This window comes from Carlito syrichta, unplaced genomic scaffold, assembly GCF_000164805.1.
Source record: "Carlito syrichta isolate Samal-C Ts95f unplaced genomic scaffold, Tarsius_syrichta-2.0.1 Scaffold308187, whole genome shotgun sequence".
NCBI classification, from domain to species: Eukaryota; Metazoa; Chordata; class Mammalia; order Primates; family Tarsiidae; genus Carlito; species Carlito syrichta.
The window spans coordinates 226,520-240,855 of NW_007252283.1; the positions used below are offsets into that span (position 1 = coordinate 226,520).

General features: G+C 42.0%; 1 protein-coding gene across 1 annotated transcript in view; it reads right to left on the minus strand.

Annotated features, from left to right (window-relative positions):
- Window positions 1-14,336, minus strand: part of MALT1 (MALT1 paracaspase) — a 130,972-nt gene that overhangs the window by 89,082 nt on the left and 27,554 nt on the right. Inside the window, exon 5 of the mRNA XM_021716123.1 lies at window positions 4,460-4,651. Within this exon, the coding sequence (XP_021571798.1) occupies window positions 4,460-4,651 (192 nt within the window). The remainder of the gene's footprint in view (window positions 1-4,459; window positions 4,652-14,336) is intronic.

Consider the following 14,336-nt stretch of genomic DNA (forward strand, 5'->3'; position numbering starts at 1 on the left):
GAAAAAAAAAGAAAAAGAAAAGACAGGGAATGTTCAGAAGGAAGTTAGTCAAGATCTGTTGTTTGTGACTGAGTTCCTATTTCAATAATAGAGTATTGTAGCAGTTATCAATCTTTATGGTAAAAAGACCTGAGCAAGAGTAATCATGGTGGAGAATGGAAAAGAAGGGAAGAAAGTGAGACCCAGGGAAAAGTCCACTAGGTGGGTTCCGGCGATCCTTCTGCCTCCGCCTTCCAAGTAGCTGGAACTACAGGCGTGCGCTACCACGCCCGGCTCATTTTTGATTTATTGTAGAGAAGGGGTCTCGCCAAGTTGCCCAGACGTGTCTCAAACCCACAGGCTCAGGCAAACCATTCACCTTGGCCTCCCAAAGCACAGGGTTACAGGCTGAGCCACTGAGCCCGGCCTGGAAAGATCTTTTTGAAAGTCAGGTCTGAGCATGTCACCAACAGGATCTGGGAGGAAATCAAACAAGATGACTATAAAGTTCATATGGAAAAGTAAACAGGTAATACTTAGGAAATTTTGGGAAAACATGAGTAATGAGAGGGGAATAAACACCCTCAAATAACAAAATAGATTGCAGAAATCACAAGTGCTATTTTCACAATAGTGCATGAATAGGGAAATCAATAGAATAGAATGTAGAAACATAATTAAGACCGAAAATAGAGGAGAATTTAGCTTATAATGAAGGTGGCATTCTTAATCAATGGGGGAATATTTGATTTTGAAAAATTGGGTGTTGAGACAGCTGAAAAAAAAAGGTTGCTTCCTTAACTCATGTTGGAGTCTCACTCTGTCACCCAGGCTGGAGTGCAGTGACATGCTCAAGACCACCCCAGCATTGACCCATTGGGCTCGGTCGATCCTTCTGCCTCAGCCTTCCAAGTAGCTGGAACTACAGGCACGCACTACCATGCCTGGCTAATTTTTTTTTTTTTTTTTAATTGTGGAGATGAGATCTCACCAAGTTGCCCAGACTGTTCTTGAACCCGTGGGTTCTGGCAATCCCCTCACCTTGGCTCTCAAAGTGCTAGGATTACAGGCTTGAGTCACTGTGCCTGGCCATAATATTTTTTTAAAAAATGAAATCATAAAAATACAAAAAGAGAATTCAGGAGAATGTCTTTATAATCAGAGTAGCAAGTGTTTTACGAAAAATGCAAATGACAAACAGTAAACAGACAAGGAATACTATCCTTAATATATAAAATGCTCTTACAAGTTAATTTAAAAAAAGACCAATTTTCAATAGGAAGATGGACAAAGAACATGAACAGGGAGTTCACAGACAGAAATAATGAAATGGCTTGCTTTTTTTTTTTTTTTTTGAGTCTGATTCTTTCTCTGACACTCACGCTGGAGTGCAGTGGCAGTCATAGCTCACCACAGCCTCGACCTCCTGGGCTCAGACGATCCTTCCACCTCAGCCTGTCAAGTAGCTGGGACTTCAAGCCAGCACGCCCAGCTAATTTATATGCATATTTAAAATATATATTTTAAATATGTATATTAAAATGGTTTATCTCTTTTTGTAATAACATAAATGCAATTAAATAATATTAATTTCATCTATCAAGCCAGCAAATAAAAAATTCTGATACTACGTTGTGTGGGCAAAGGTTTCAAATCTGATATCGAATATATTGTTAGAAAGAAAGTAAATTGATATTACTCTTTAAAGGACAACTTAACAGTATCTATCAAAAATGAAAAACGCATTTACTGTTTGACCCAGCAATTCCATTTCTAGGAATTTTTCTGAAAATTATAAAAGACTTGTGTACAAAGATACCATGAGCGCATTCTAGAAACAGTTATTAATTCTGGCAGGAGAGGGTACACAAAAGACTTTCAGAGAGGAATCATCACCAGAAAAATAAAATGTCAGACCCTTCCTTAGCTAAGATAAAAGAATGATTAAAAAGATCTAACCCAGGCAAAAACTATTGTTTGCTGAGTTGTTGAGGAGAAAGAAATCTTCAAGGTTGTTTTCTGGTACTGACATTAATTTTTATATGAATACCCCTCCTAAGAATACCTGTATTTCGCCCTTTATGAGTAACTTGCCCATAATCCCACACTTGCACATTTTCTGATGAAGTATATATCACCCTGTCTCCCAGGACCAGCGCCATAATTTGCAGGGCCCACTGCATAATGAAAATGCAGGTTCCCTCGTCCAAAAAGTAAGAATATAAAGATGAGGTCATTGTATACAAAGTGCCCTGCATGACTGCACAGACTACAAGCTTGAGAGGTCATCTCTGCCTGTCTCCTGCTTACTGGATTCTATCCACACCTAACTACTTTTGCAGTTCTCTTAAATAAGCCAAGCTCTTACCCATCACTTTGCACAAGCTGTTACTTCTATCAGCATATTCTTTTACAGACTCTGTACCCTCCTCCCAAGAACTCCTACCCATCCTTCAAAACTCCCCTCAGTCTCACTTCTGTGAGGTATCCTTTGCCCCAATCCCCCTCCTTTCTCTTTGAAATGTTTCCTGCCTCCCACTTCCTTGGCTAACTGTGCCCATCTCCCCGAGGGCAGGAATTTTGTCTTCTGCAAGTCTGTGTCTCCAGCCAATGACTATCATGGTGCCATTACTGACAATTACCAGACACTTACTACACAGTAAGTACTGTGTTAGGACCACTGCATAAGTAGCTCAGTTAATCCTCCTATCAACACAAGGAAGGCACCAAAATTATTCTCACTCACCAAAGGAGACTCTTAGAGATAAAACACAGCCAGGGTCACATATCCTGGGCAGATGAGTTAATAAAAGTTGATTGAAATGAACAATATCATTTCTTTTCTTTTCTTTTCTTTTCTTTTCTTTTTTTTTCTTTTCTTTTCTTTTTTTTGGTGCTGGTGATCCTTTGGCCTCAGCCTTCCAAGTAGCCAGAACTACAGGTGCACGTTACCATGCCCAGCTAGTTTTTTGATTTATTGTAGAGACGAGGTCTCGCTAAAGTGCCCAGGCTGGTCTCGAACCCGCAGGCTCAGGCAATTCACTTGTCTCGGCCTCCCAAAGTGTTGGAATTACAGGCTGAGCCACTGAGTCCGGCCAACACCATTTATTTTCACCAGTGATCTAAGCCAAGACAGTAGATTATTGAACCTACATTTGAAATAGCATTGTAAAAAGAAACCCAAGGAAACAGATTCCTCTAATCAAGTAATCAACTGCCTTCTTTATTTAAAATAGTGCAAGAGTACATTTGCTTATTAATGAAGGTGTCTTTCTGCCGCCTCACACTCTAGTTTCCAATGATGGCGATGTCTCAAAGTCAACCCTTTGAGTTTCATTGCTTTGAGGTAAACATTTGTACTTTTTGAGCATTCTCTTTAAAAAGCAAACATTTAGGCCAGGCGAGGTGGCTCATGCCTATAATCCCAGCACTTTGGGAGGCCGAAGTGAGAGAGCTGCTTGAGCCCACAGGTTCAAGACCAGCCTGTGCAACTTGGTGGGACCTCATCTCTACAATAAATCAAAAAACTAGCCGGGCGTGATGAAGCATGCCTGTAGTTCCAGCTACTTGGAAGGCTGAGGCGGAAGGATCACCTGAGCCCAGCAGGTAGAGGCTGCAGTGACCAGGAGTGTGCCACTGCCCTCCAGCCTGGGTGACAGAGTGAGATTCCAACTCAAAAAAAAAAAAGAAAAAAGAAAAGCAAATGTTTTCCAAAGTTAAAGCATTAAGTTCCTAACATTATAGTAAATGTGAATTTACCACAGACTTTTATTGCAGCCTAAAATATACTGGAAAAATGCAGGGTAGAAAATGATTGCATAATCTGGTGAGAGGTGGTGGACTGTCTACATATTTTATAGTAGTGATTCACATCACGTTGTTACTGGCCACTTGCAGTTGGAGAGCTTGTTAAACATGTAACTTTGTGGCCCTGAATCAGAATCTCTGGGCCCCTAAAATTTGCATTTGAACAAGAGCCTTGGTGATTCTGTGGCACAGCAAAGTTCAAAATGAACGGCTTTAAAGGTCAATTATACTTCAAATAAAATGAGATGAAAATGTCCCGTGGTCTATGTTTTGTTTTTATCACTACTTTTATATTGATATAAAAAATTATAGGGGAAAAAAAATCCCACAACATTGCATGGTCAGGGTGGAGGAAATATTGAAATGGAGAGGAAAATGGAATTGAAAGATAAAACCTGGGAAATGGCACTTCAAAAGTCCAGTCTCTCCTGAGGCCGGTGCTGTGCTTGTGAAGGCTTCTCAGAATTCCTACGATTGATTTTACATTCCACCTTGATCAGTGCCATTTGGTAAGTTAGTCTTCCGAGAATGAATGTGTGTATACTGCCTGTGAGTAGACTACAGCTACGATCCATCCATTCATTCAGACAAGGACTATAATTTGAGTCAGAGCCAGCCAAGCACTGTGAGGTCTGACAGTTAGATTCACGAACTCATCCTAGAAGTTCCATACCTTGTTGCTGAGTATCACAATGGTCACCTTCGAAGTACTCCCTTTGGGAAGCTGTGCACCAACATCCGCACCTAGTCCACCCGCCAAAGCCATTTTGGAACTCTTTTTCTGGAATGGCCATTGGCGCCGTCTTCGTATTACCCTTGACATCCTGAATGTCCTCACATGTCTTCCTTTCAACATTTCCTTTATCTTCGGTAAAGGAAAAAGTCACTGGAGACCAGATCAGGTGAGGAGGGAGGATGTTCCAATATAGTTATTTGTACAGTGCTGCCAATGTAAGCAAGCGCACAGTGGCAAGTTCATGAACTTAACTGGTAGACCTCAATACACAACAAGAGTCATCATAGTGATATTCAGCAATGAGGTATGCAGCACTTTTTCTGGGATGGTTCATGAACCTGATTGTCAGACCTTGTATACGAATGACAAACACATCACATGAGGCTTACAGACTGGTTGGAGGGAGAGGTAACAAGAAAATTAAGAAGTTGATATTTGTTTTCAAAACTTCAGTGGAGTAAAGGAACAGGTTACTATGTCAATGATAAAAACGGAAAGCTATTTTGTTATTGTATTTCAGCTTTACCAAATGGAGAAAAGTTACAATGGGGAAATCTGTACCACTTACAGGACCTGGAATTTGATTTTGCAGCAAAGGAGCTAGCCAAACAATGCGTAGGAAAACACTGTGGCATAAGTAATGACTTCATCAGCAACATAAATGATTCTCTAACCATAGGGAATTAATCTACTTTCATGGTATGGTTTTCAGATTGTAGCCGAATTATTTCCACTCCCCGCCCCCACCAGGTCTTTGAGTTCATCTGAATCTTTGAATCTGTAAGATGGGTAAAACGAGGAAGTTAGATGAGGTAATCGTGAAGCACCCTCAAAGTTATTCTTGTTCTTCTAGAACAGAGGTTTCCACCACTTTCTTTAGACTAGAAGTGAAAATGGAGTGAAAAAAAAAATCCAAGCTTTGGATAAGGCTAGACAGATGTATCTAGACAAGGGTTATCCATGTAAGTAAAGTACCTAAGAAAGGCATGGTATTATCCTAACCTGAGTAGAAATCACAGAGAAATGAAAAGATGGGCCTCAAGCCCGCCAAGATTTGACAAATACAGTCGAGAAAATTGTACACACCCATGCGATATAGTTAAGTAGTCAGATGAAGAAACCAGAGTGTAGTTGGTCTAGGCTGCCTTAATCTCCTCCCCTTGGCTACAGTGGATTTCCAGGAGGAGGTGAGCTCAGTCTTGCATGGTTATCCTCTTGCTGACAGCAAGGTCTGCGGCTCATATCGCTTGCATGCCGAAATGAGCAAGCACAGACATGGTAGAAGGAGAGTAACCTTATTCCAAAAGCCAGCAGATGGGGAAATGGCCAGGTTTATGTCTCAAAAAAACATTTCACAATTTTAGGCTGAAGACAGGGGATTTTAAAGGAAAAGAATGGAACAAGAAGTATCTGGCAGGAACACAGGGAACTGATCTTGCTCTGAGGATTCCCTTGAATTGTTGTCTGTCTGGAGAGAGCTGGCCGAAGCCTTCCCCCAGGTTGTAGATGAATCACCCTAAGGTGACCTTGAAACAGTGGAGAATTCTGCTGCGGGGAATCCATCCTCTTTTATTCCACTGTCGGCCATTAGAACAGCCTCTGAATTTGCTCAAGCAAGTACACAATTACGTCAGAAGTAAAAAGAAGTCTTTGAAGGGTAGACTAAGAGAGAAAAAGGCTTAGAACTGTTTCTCAAAAGCTGAAATGGAAATTCTCGGTTCCATTCCCACCCACTATTCTCTGAAAAGCTCCCGTCACTACCATGGATCTTAATAACATGGGGAACTCAAAGTGTCAAAACAAATGAGTGATAGATTAGTTCAAATAAGGGAGGAGCCTGGCATATTGGCTCACACCTGTAATCCCAGTGTGAAAGGGAAAAGAAGCAGTCTCTGCTCCTGGGATTGTAAAGGGGGGGGATGAAAGAAATGGCTTCAGCCTTGAAACAGGTGTTACTCCCTTCCTGGAGGTTTTCCTTTGAAGGTTTTTCCTCTGTAAACATTGCAAGATACATTGTATCTTTACCCACTACACCTGTCTAATTAGCACATCTGCTTCTGTAAACTCGCTAGCTTGCTGATGTCAGCAGAATATTGTGGTAAGAGCTCTGGAAAATGTCCAACTCTAACTTTAGCTAACCAAGATGTAAGCTAGGACTACTTAAGGGAGCTCTGAGTGGGGGCTCGGGGCCGTCTTGCTTGGAATTTTCTTCCTGCAAACGGTCGCCAGCTGGCAGAGCCTTTATTAATAAACTTCTCCTTTGTTAAAATTAAGTCGGTGGGTTGTTATTTAATCGCTCGGACCCTACTTCATATCGGGGCTCGTCCAGGAGAACCGAGAGCTTAAATTGCACCCATTTTAACTGACGGGCCTTGTGGGGCTGTGTCCCCGCAAACTCTCTGGGTTTGATTGGGCCTGTATCTCTGGCAGACTCACAATGCCCCTGGAAGCCCTCAGAGAGGCAAGTCAGGCTCCTGATTTCTGTTTTGAGTGCACTCCTGTAGGGACCCTCGGGAAAGCTGGATGCAGCGCTAATTCTGGGGTCCGATGTCCTAGTGAGACGTCACTGGGATCTCCTGTTTCGCCCTCGGGCAGCCAGATCTCTCTGTTCAGTTTTTGCTGTCTTGTTTGTGTGTTCAGTGTTTGTTACTGTCGTGTCTGTTATTGTAATTAATATCATGGGTGGGACAGGAGCCCCGCTTTTATGCCCACATGGGATAATTGCCAACAGCTACTCCAAGCTCTCTTCACCGCAGGAGAGAGGGAGAGAATCCACCAGGAAGCAAGGAAGTTAATCCTGGGAGCTGGCAGCTGGCCAGCAGAACATGCAGGATTGAAGTGCGTCTTTCCCCCTGCCAGACCAAACTGGGACCCTAATACTAATCACGGTAGGGAGTGTCTCACCGCTTATCGCTGGACTCTGTTGGGGGTCTCCGGGGTGCTGCAAGGTGCCCCACAAATTTATCTAAGATGAGTGAAGTCACTCAAGGGCCACAGAAATCTCCCACCACTTTTCTGGAGCATCTCATGAAGGCCTATCGGACATACACCCCAATAGACTCAAAGGCACCAGAAAACCGGAGGGCGTTAGTCATAGCCTACATCTCCCAGTCCCTAATATATATATATATAAAGAAAAAAAAGGGGAGCTGGTTAAGTTGTTATACTTCATTTAATGGGACATGTTGTCTTTTAAAAACTTAATTGGCGTATGTTTCTTTATGTCATTGTATGTTTCCCTCCCTTCCTTAGCCTGTGTTCTTCACTAATTCTGAAGGCGTCATTCTAATCCACCTGTAAAGAAACATAGAAATATCTCTTATATGCTACTTAGCCTTTTGCTAGCTCAGTGCAAGTTAATGCTAGCCTTGAAAAAAAATTTTTTTGTAATCTTTTTCTGGCAACTAAGGAACTGAATAAACTGTTCTTGTATTCAAATGCTAAGCCAGGTTAGTTGAAAGTAAGTCTGTTTCTAAAGGTTTAGGCCTTGCCTAAGATTGTAATCAACTGCTTGTCCCTGTAAAACTGTTGGGAAGTCTCTTAGAGTCGTGTAATGTATGCTGAGTCCCTACTTTATATTGTAGTGCTAAATAGCACTAATGCTTGCGTTTTTGGCTATGCCTGGCTAGCACACCTCTTACAAGACTGGTAAAGCTTTAAAGGCTAAATACTTTGCAGAACTTAATGAAGCATGGGAACTGGCCATTCCCACCTGATTAAGTCACCTTGTAAGCTTGATACTTCACCTAAGGGACAGGTCAAGTACTAGGCACACTCTGTGGCGCATAGAGTGAGACTTAATCACTCATTTAATTGTCCATGTCTTATGACTAAGGCTGCTGTTTAGTAATTCATGAGGATTTTTGACAATTTTGCCTATTCATAATTAGGAATAAGTAGGAACAGATCATATTACATCTACGTGGCTTGTTCATTCTAAAAAGGTTTTGTACCAGGCCGTTTTTGTATACATCATTGGGAAGTCGTGGAGCAAAAAAAAAAGGGGGGGGGGGGCTTCAAGAAAAGCTGAGAACACTCAATCTGGGAGAAGCCATCAGGGTTCCAGGAATTCCTGGCATTGCTGTTTACGACTTTATTTAGTTATTTGTTTGTCTTAGAATTCTCCATTGAGAAATAAATTCTAAGTGTTCAGAGCAAATTCTGGGTTTTCAAGAAACATGACCAAGGGAGTGTGTAGTGGTCTGTGCCCTTGGACACCCCGATGGGACAGATTTTGAATGATTGGAGCAAATTAAACTTACATGGTATAATAATAATAATAAATGCATTATTAAAAAATCAAATTTGAACTCACTACAAGTTAGCAGATAATAAAATTTGGAAAAGAACGAAACTATCTGGCAATTAAATTCACTTTGTAGACCTAAGGAAAAATAAAATGGTCAAAAGTTCTGTATGCAGAGGCATTTAAAAAATTTATTTTACTACTTTGCAAACAAGATTATATCCTATAGAATATTAAATGCCAAACTCCAGAAGCTTAACTCAGGACTAGGAATGCCAAACTCCCAATTACAGAAAGCCTCTGAAGTTCTTAGAAACTGAAACTTTAAAAAAAAAAAACAAAAAACAAGGAAAAGAACTCCAAAATGAGCACCAGCCAGAGGAAAGGTAAACAAATTGGCAGTTGCCACTAAAAGCAAAGCTCCAGTCACCCAAAAGAGGCCTAATAAGGATAAACCTGCTAAGGGCAATGGTATCAGCTGCTATGAATGTGGTCAATCTGGGCACCTAAAGCATAATTGTTCCTAATGGCCTAAGCCCCCAGAACCTTGTCCAATATCCGGACTAAAAAGCCACTGAAAGAAATGGTGCGGCCTCTCCAAGTGGGGGGGGAAACACCTAGCTTGGTGATGGTGGTTGTTGACTGAAGGGGAGGGGCACGGCCCAGCGCAGCACTCTGTATGCCATCCACCCAGAGAATCCTTGGGTCTATATAAATGTGACTGGGGTCCAAATTAATTTCTTAATTAATACTGAGGCTAAGTTTCTAGCTCTTGTGCTCATACTGAGCTTCTTTCTCCTAAAACCTGCTCTCTAGTGGGAGTTAAAGGTGTTCCAAAAACTAAATGTTTCACCTAACAGTTACTAAAAGGTGAATTCAAGTTACAACTGTAAAAGATTATCTATAAATAAATAAAAAGGAAAGCAAAAAGCAAAGGAAAAATATAAAAAGGTTGTTGGTATGCAAATAAGGTTTTAATAAGAAAAAAAAGAAATATAAGAAAAAAAATATTTTTATCTAAGAGGAAATCTTATATGGTACATTTCTGTCCTATAATAAAGTAAATAGTTATGAGAATTTTTAAAAAGGGGGTAAAAAAACAAAAATAAAATGGTATAAGCATGCCAAAAATGGTATAAGGAAAGTTTATGAAAAATATACATACAAAATAATTTCTATAAACAATCTAGGCATAATAAAGTCTTTCTGGATGCAAGTCTCCAAACATTTTTGAATTTCTCTCCAAATTTTATATAAAATTTACATAAGTGCCTAGTTCAAATTATAGTCTAAAACAATCTGTCAGGCTACCATAACAGTCCAGAAATACAAAAGCTGGTACTTGTAATAAAGTCACAGAAATTAAAGTTTATCATTTAAGTTATGTTAATAACTTTGGGCTTTGTAGCTTTTGTACGAAAAGGTAATCAGTCACTGCCTACAATTGTCAAAATGTGGGCCTGACTTTATTCCTTTTATTGAGCTAGAATCCAGTAATTTCATGCCCACATAACGGTCACACAAAAAATTCCCCAAATGATTACGGGATTGAAAAATCTCTAAAGAATAAATAATTAAGTCAGGGTAGCTAGCACAGGCTAGACATAAATACATTTCCTATAGGTAGGTTTTAAAAGGCGTTCAAATGTTTCTACTGCAGGCCGAGTGGCAACCTGTTCCACCCCTTGGCAAATCCAGGGAAAACTCCATCAGACGTGAAAACGAGGACAGTACAATCTTTCAGTTTGTGAGTTAACATAATAATCACTAGAAATCCTTTGGAGACATGTGTAAACTAAACATAGGTATTTGGTATTGCATCACACAGGATCCAAGTCCTTGAAATGGAATTTGTTAAACCTTTGAAATTGTTTAATGGTAGGCCTTTTTCCCACACCTCTGAAGGGAAGGGGGGCCACAAGCCTAAATGTCATAAGAAAATGTATTGTCTATTTGGGACAAATTTTTTTGTTTTTTGTTTTTGAGTTGGAGTCTCACTCTGTCACCCAGACTGGAGTGCAGTGGCCGCTCCCGGCCTCCACAGCCTCAGCCTGCTGGGCTCCGGTGATCCTTCCACCTCAGCCTTCCCAGTAGCCGGAATTACAGGAGCGCGCTACCAGGCCCGGCTGATTTTTTGATTTATTGTAGAGATGAGGTCTCGCTGCCCAGGCGGGTCTCGAACCCGTGGGCTCAGGCAATCCACTCACCTCAGTCTCCCAAAGGCGCGGGATTACAGGCTGAGCCACCAAGCCCGTCTGGGGCAAATTTTAATCACAGTGTATGAGCTTATTTCCCTAGACACTTCTTGGACCAGAAGAAACTCAAACATCCCAGGGGAGTAAGTGCTGCTAAAAACTGAAGAAAGGAAGAACCCGATCAGCAACTCAGAACTAAACTGGCCTTCCAGGACTGAGAGTGCACCGCAGATTCAGCAACACCCCTTAAACTGACCTTCTGGAAAGTCAAAATTTCTCAAACCCTGCACTAAAAGCCTGAGAATTCTCCAGCCCTGCTTCAGTCACACACCGGAGGCTGACTGATCAATGCATGGCAGAAGATTAAGGATTCAGTTTAAGAACTCAGCAGACATTACTGATAAGCCATTGTTTTACTTTGCCAACCTTTATATTTGCTAAACTGTTTGTCATTTTAATTGCTGTAAAACTAACTATATTTGCTGTAGAATTAACAAAGTTGTTCCCATTACGCATGTTAGAAAAGGGTTTCACTAGCATTCCCATTCTTTCTTATGATAGGAAATGTTCTTGTGCCTTTATGTATTTCTGCCTAATTTGGGTGTTTATCGCTTCCCTCACACACCCAGCATGTATGTGTATAGAAACCATCTGGTCAGACGTACGAGTTTTCCACTGTTATTCATCCCAGCCAGAAGTTTGTTCTGGTAGCCAATAAGGCCTGTTTGGTATTGGGCATGTGCTTATGCAACTAAATCTTCTCAATGTACTAAAGGGCTATTTTGAACATACGAAAAGGTTGCATATGCCCAGCTCCCAGCATTATAAGAAGGCACATGTATCACAGGAATAATCCAGCCGGGATCTTTCCTTCTGCCTAACCCAAGGGGGGATGAAATAGGCATCCCCCTTTGTGAAAGCCTCAAAACCCGAGGTGCTCAATCCCTCGATCAAGTTCCTAATATAGGAGGGACCCAGGTTTGAAAAGATAACAAATAGCTACCCCAGAGAATGATAAATACTTAAGGCCCAGTCACATGGGCGCAGAATGGGAATTGGAAATGCTGCCTGCCTCTATATATGTGCTAAATCACATTATCAGTTTACAAACTGTCTTAGAAATTATAACGAATCAAACAGCCACGGCTTTTGAGCTTGTTGCTTAGCAGCAAGCCCAAATGCATTTGTGCAGCTATTTATCAGAATCGCCTAGCTTTGAACTACCTGCTGGCGGAAGAAGGAGAAGTATGTGGTAAATTTAATACCTCTAACTGTTGTTTGCAAATAAATAATAATGGTTCTCAAATCCCGCTACACCCCTTTGTCTGAAGAGTCAGTGATTTGACTCTCGGCACAACTGAAAAGGGGGAATGTGAAAGGGAAAAGAAACAGCCTCTGCCCCTGGGATTGTAGGGGGGGGGTGAAAGAAATGGCTTCAGCCTTGAAACAGGAGTTACTCCCTTCCTGGAGGTTTTTCTTTGAAGGTTTCTCCTCTGCAAACATTGCAAGATAAATTGTATCTTTACCCACTACACCTGTCTAATTAGCACATCTGCTTCTATAAACTTGCTAGCTTGCTGATGTCAGCAGAATATTGCGGTAAGAGCTCTGGAAAATGTCCAGCTCTAACTTTAGCTAACCAAGATGTAAGCTAGGACTACTTAAGGGAGCTCTGAGCGGGGGGCTCGGGGCCGTCTTGCTTGGAATTTTCTTCCTGCAAGCGGTCGCCAGCTGGCAGAGCTTTGACTAATAAACTTTTCCTTTGTTAAAATTAAGTCGGTGGGTTGTTATTTAATTGCTCGGACCCTACTTCACCAGCACTTTGGGAGGTGGAGGTGAGAGGATTGCCTGAGCCCAGGGGTTGGAGATCAGTCTGGGCAACTTGGCGAGACCTCATTGCTACAATAAATCAAAAAAATTAGCTGGGGGAAGGCGGCACACATCTGTGGTTCCTGCTACTTGGAAGGCTGAGGCGGAAGGCTCGCCTGAGCTCAGCGGGTGGAGGCTGTGGCAACCGTGAGCGTGCCACTGCACTCCAGCCTGGGCGACGGAGTGAGACTCTGAATCAAAAATAATTCAATATATAGCAGAAAATAAGGGAGGTGCAGGAATGATGGAATAGGAGCAACCAGCAGGAAGCACCCCTGAAGCTGTGCTGGGAAGGGGGTGGAAGGAATGAATGGCAGAGAGCAGCAAGTCCAACCTGTGGCCTGTGGCTGCAGGTGGCCCAAGACAGTCAGTCACGCGGCCCCACAAAATCTTTTAACATCATGTGTTTCTTAGCGCTTGTTTTCTTTGTGACCCCATGCAGAAGTTCACAGTCCCGCCTTAATTCATGATACCACTTTCTGGCAGCACATACATTTGTGAGCAGCTGTTTTCAACTGTGAAGCACACAAACAGCACAATCTGAACAGACATTTCTTTCTTCCTTTTTTTTTTTCTTTGAGTTGGAGTCTCACTCTGTCACCCAGGCTGGAGGACAGTGGCATGCTTATGGCCACAGCAGCCTCGACCCGCTGGACTCTGGTGATCCTTCTGCCTCAGTCTTCCAAGGAGCCTGAACTACAGGCGTGCGCCACTACGCCCGGTTAATTTTTGATTTATTGTAGAGACGAGGTCTTGCCCAGGTGCCCGGGCTTGGGAAATCCACTTGCCTCAGCCTTCCAAAGTGCTGGGTTGACAGGCTGAGCCACCTAGCCCAGCCTGAACAAACGTTTCTGATGGGCACCTTGAGAACTCACTAAGAATTGCGACTACTTCCATTGAGTCAGACACTGAGAGATGAGTTTTACAAAAGCAAGGATCAAATGTCCTACTAGATTTATATTGCTCTTCTTTTTCTAAACTTTATAATAAAAATATAAAGAAGTCTTATCGTGAACACTAACTATATTATATAATTTATGTGCAGCCCAGGACAATTCCTCTTTCCTTGATGCGGCCCAGGGAAGCCAAAAGGTTGAACACCCCTAATACAGAGTGTGTGAGGCAACCAAAGAGATGGGCTTGGTTGGAATCCTAGAGTGCCCATAGTAGAAGAGCAGAGTCCAGTGAAGGCAATTTTATCTAGGGGTCAAGATATGGTTTTGAAAATGAGCTCTCAGTTCCAGCGACTTGGAAGGCTGAGGCAGAAGGATCGCCGGAGCCCCACAGGTCAAGGCTGCGATGGCCGTGAGTGTGCCACCGTATTCCAGCCTAGGTGACAAGAGTGAGACTCCAACTCAAAAAAAAAAAGAACGAAAGAAAATGAGCTCTTTGATAGGCCAACTTATTGCCAGTATAAAATAGCTTAAAATAGTATAATACAGCCAGGTGCTCATGCCTGTAAACCCAGCACTTTGGGAAATTGAGGTGAGATGATTGCCCGAGC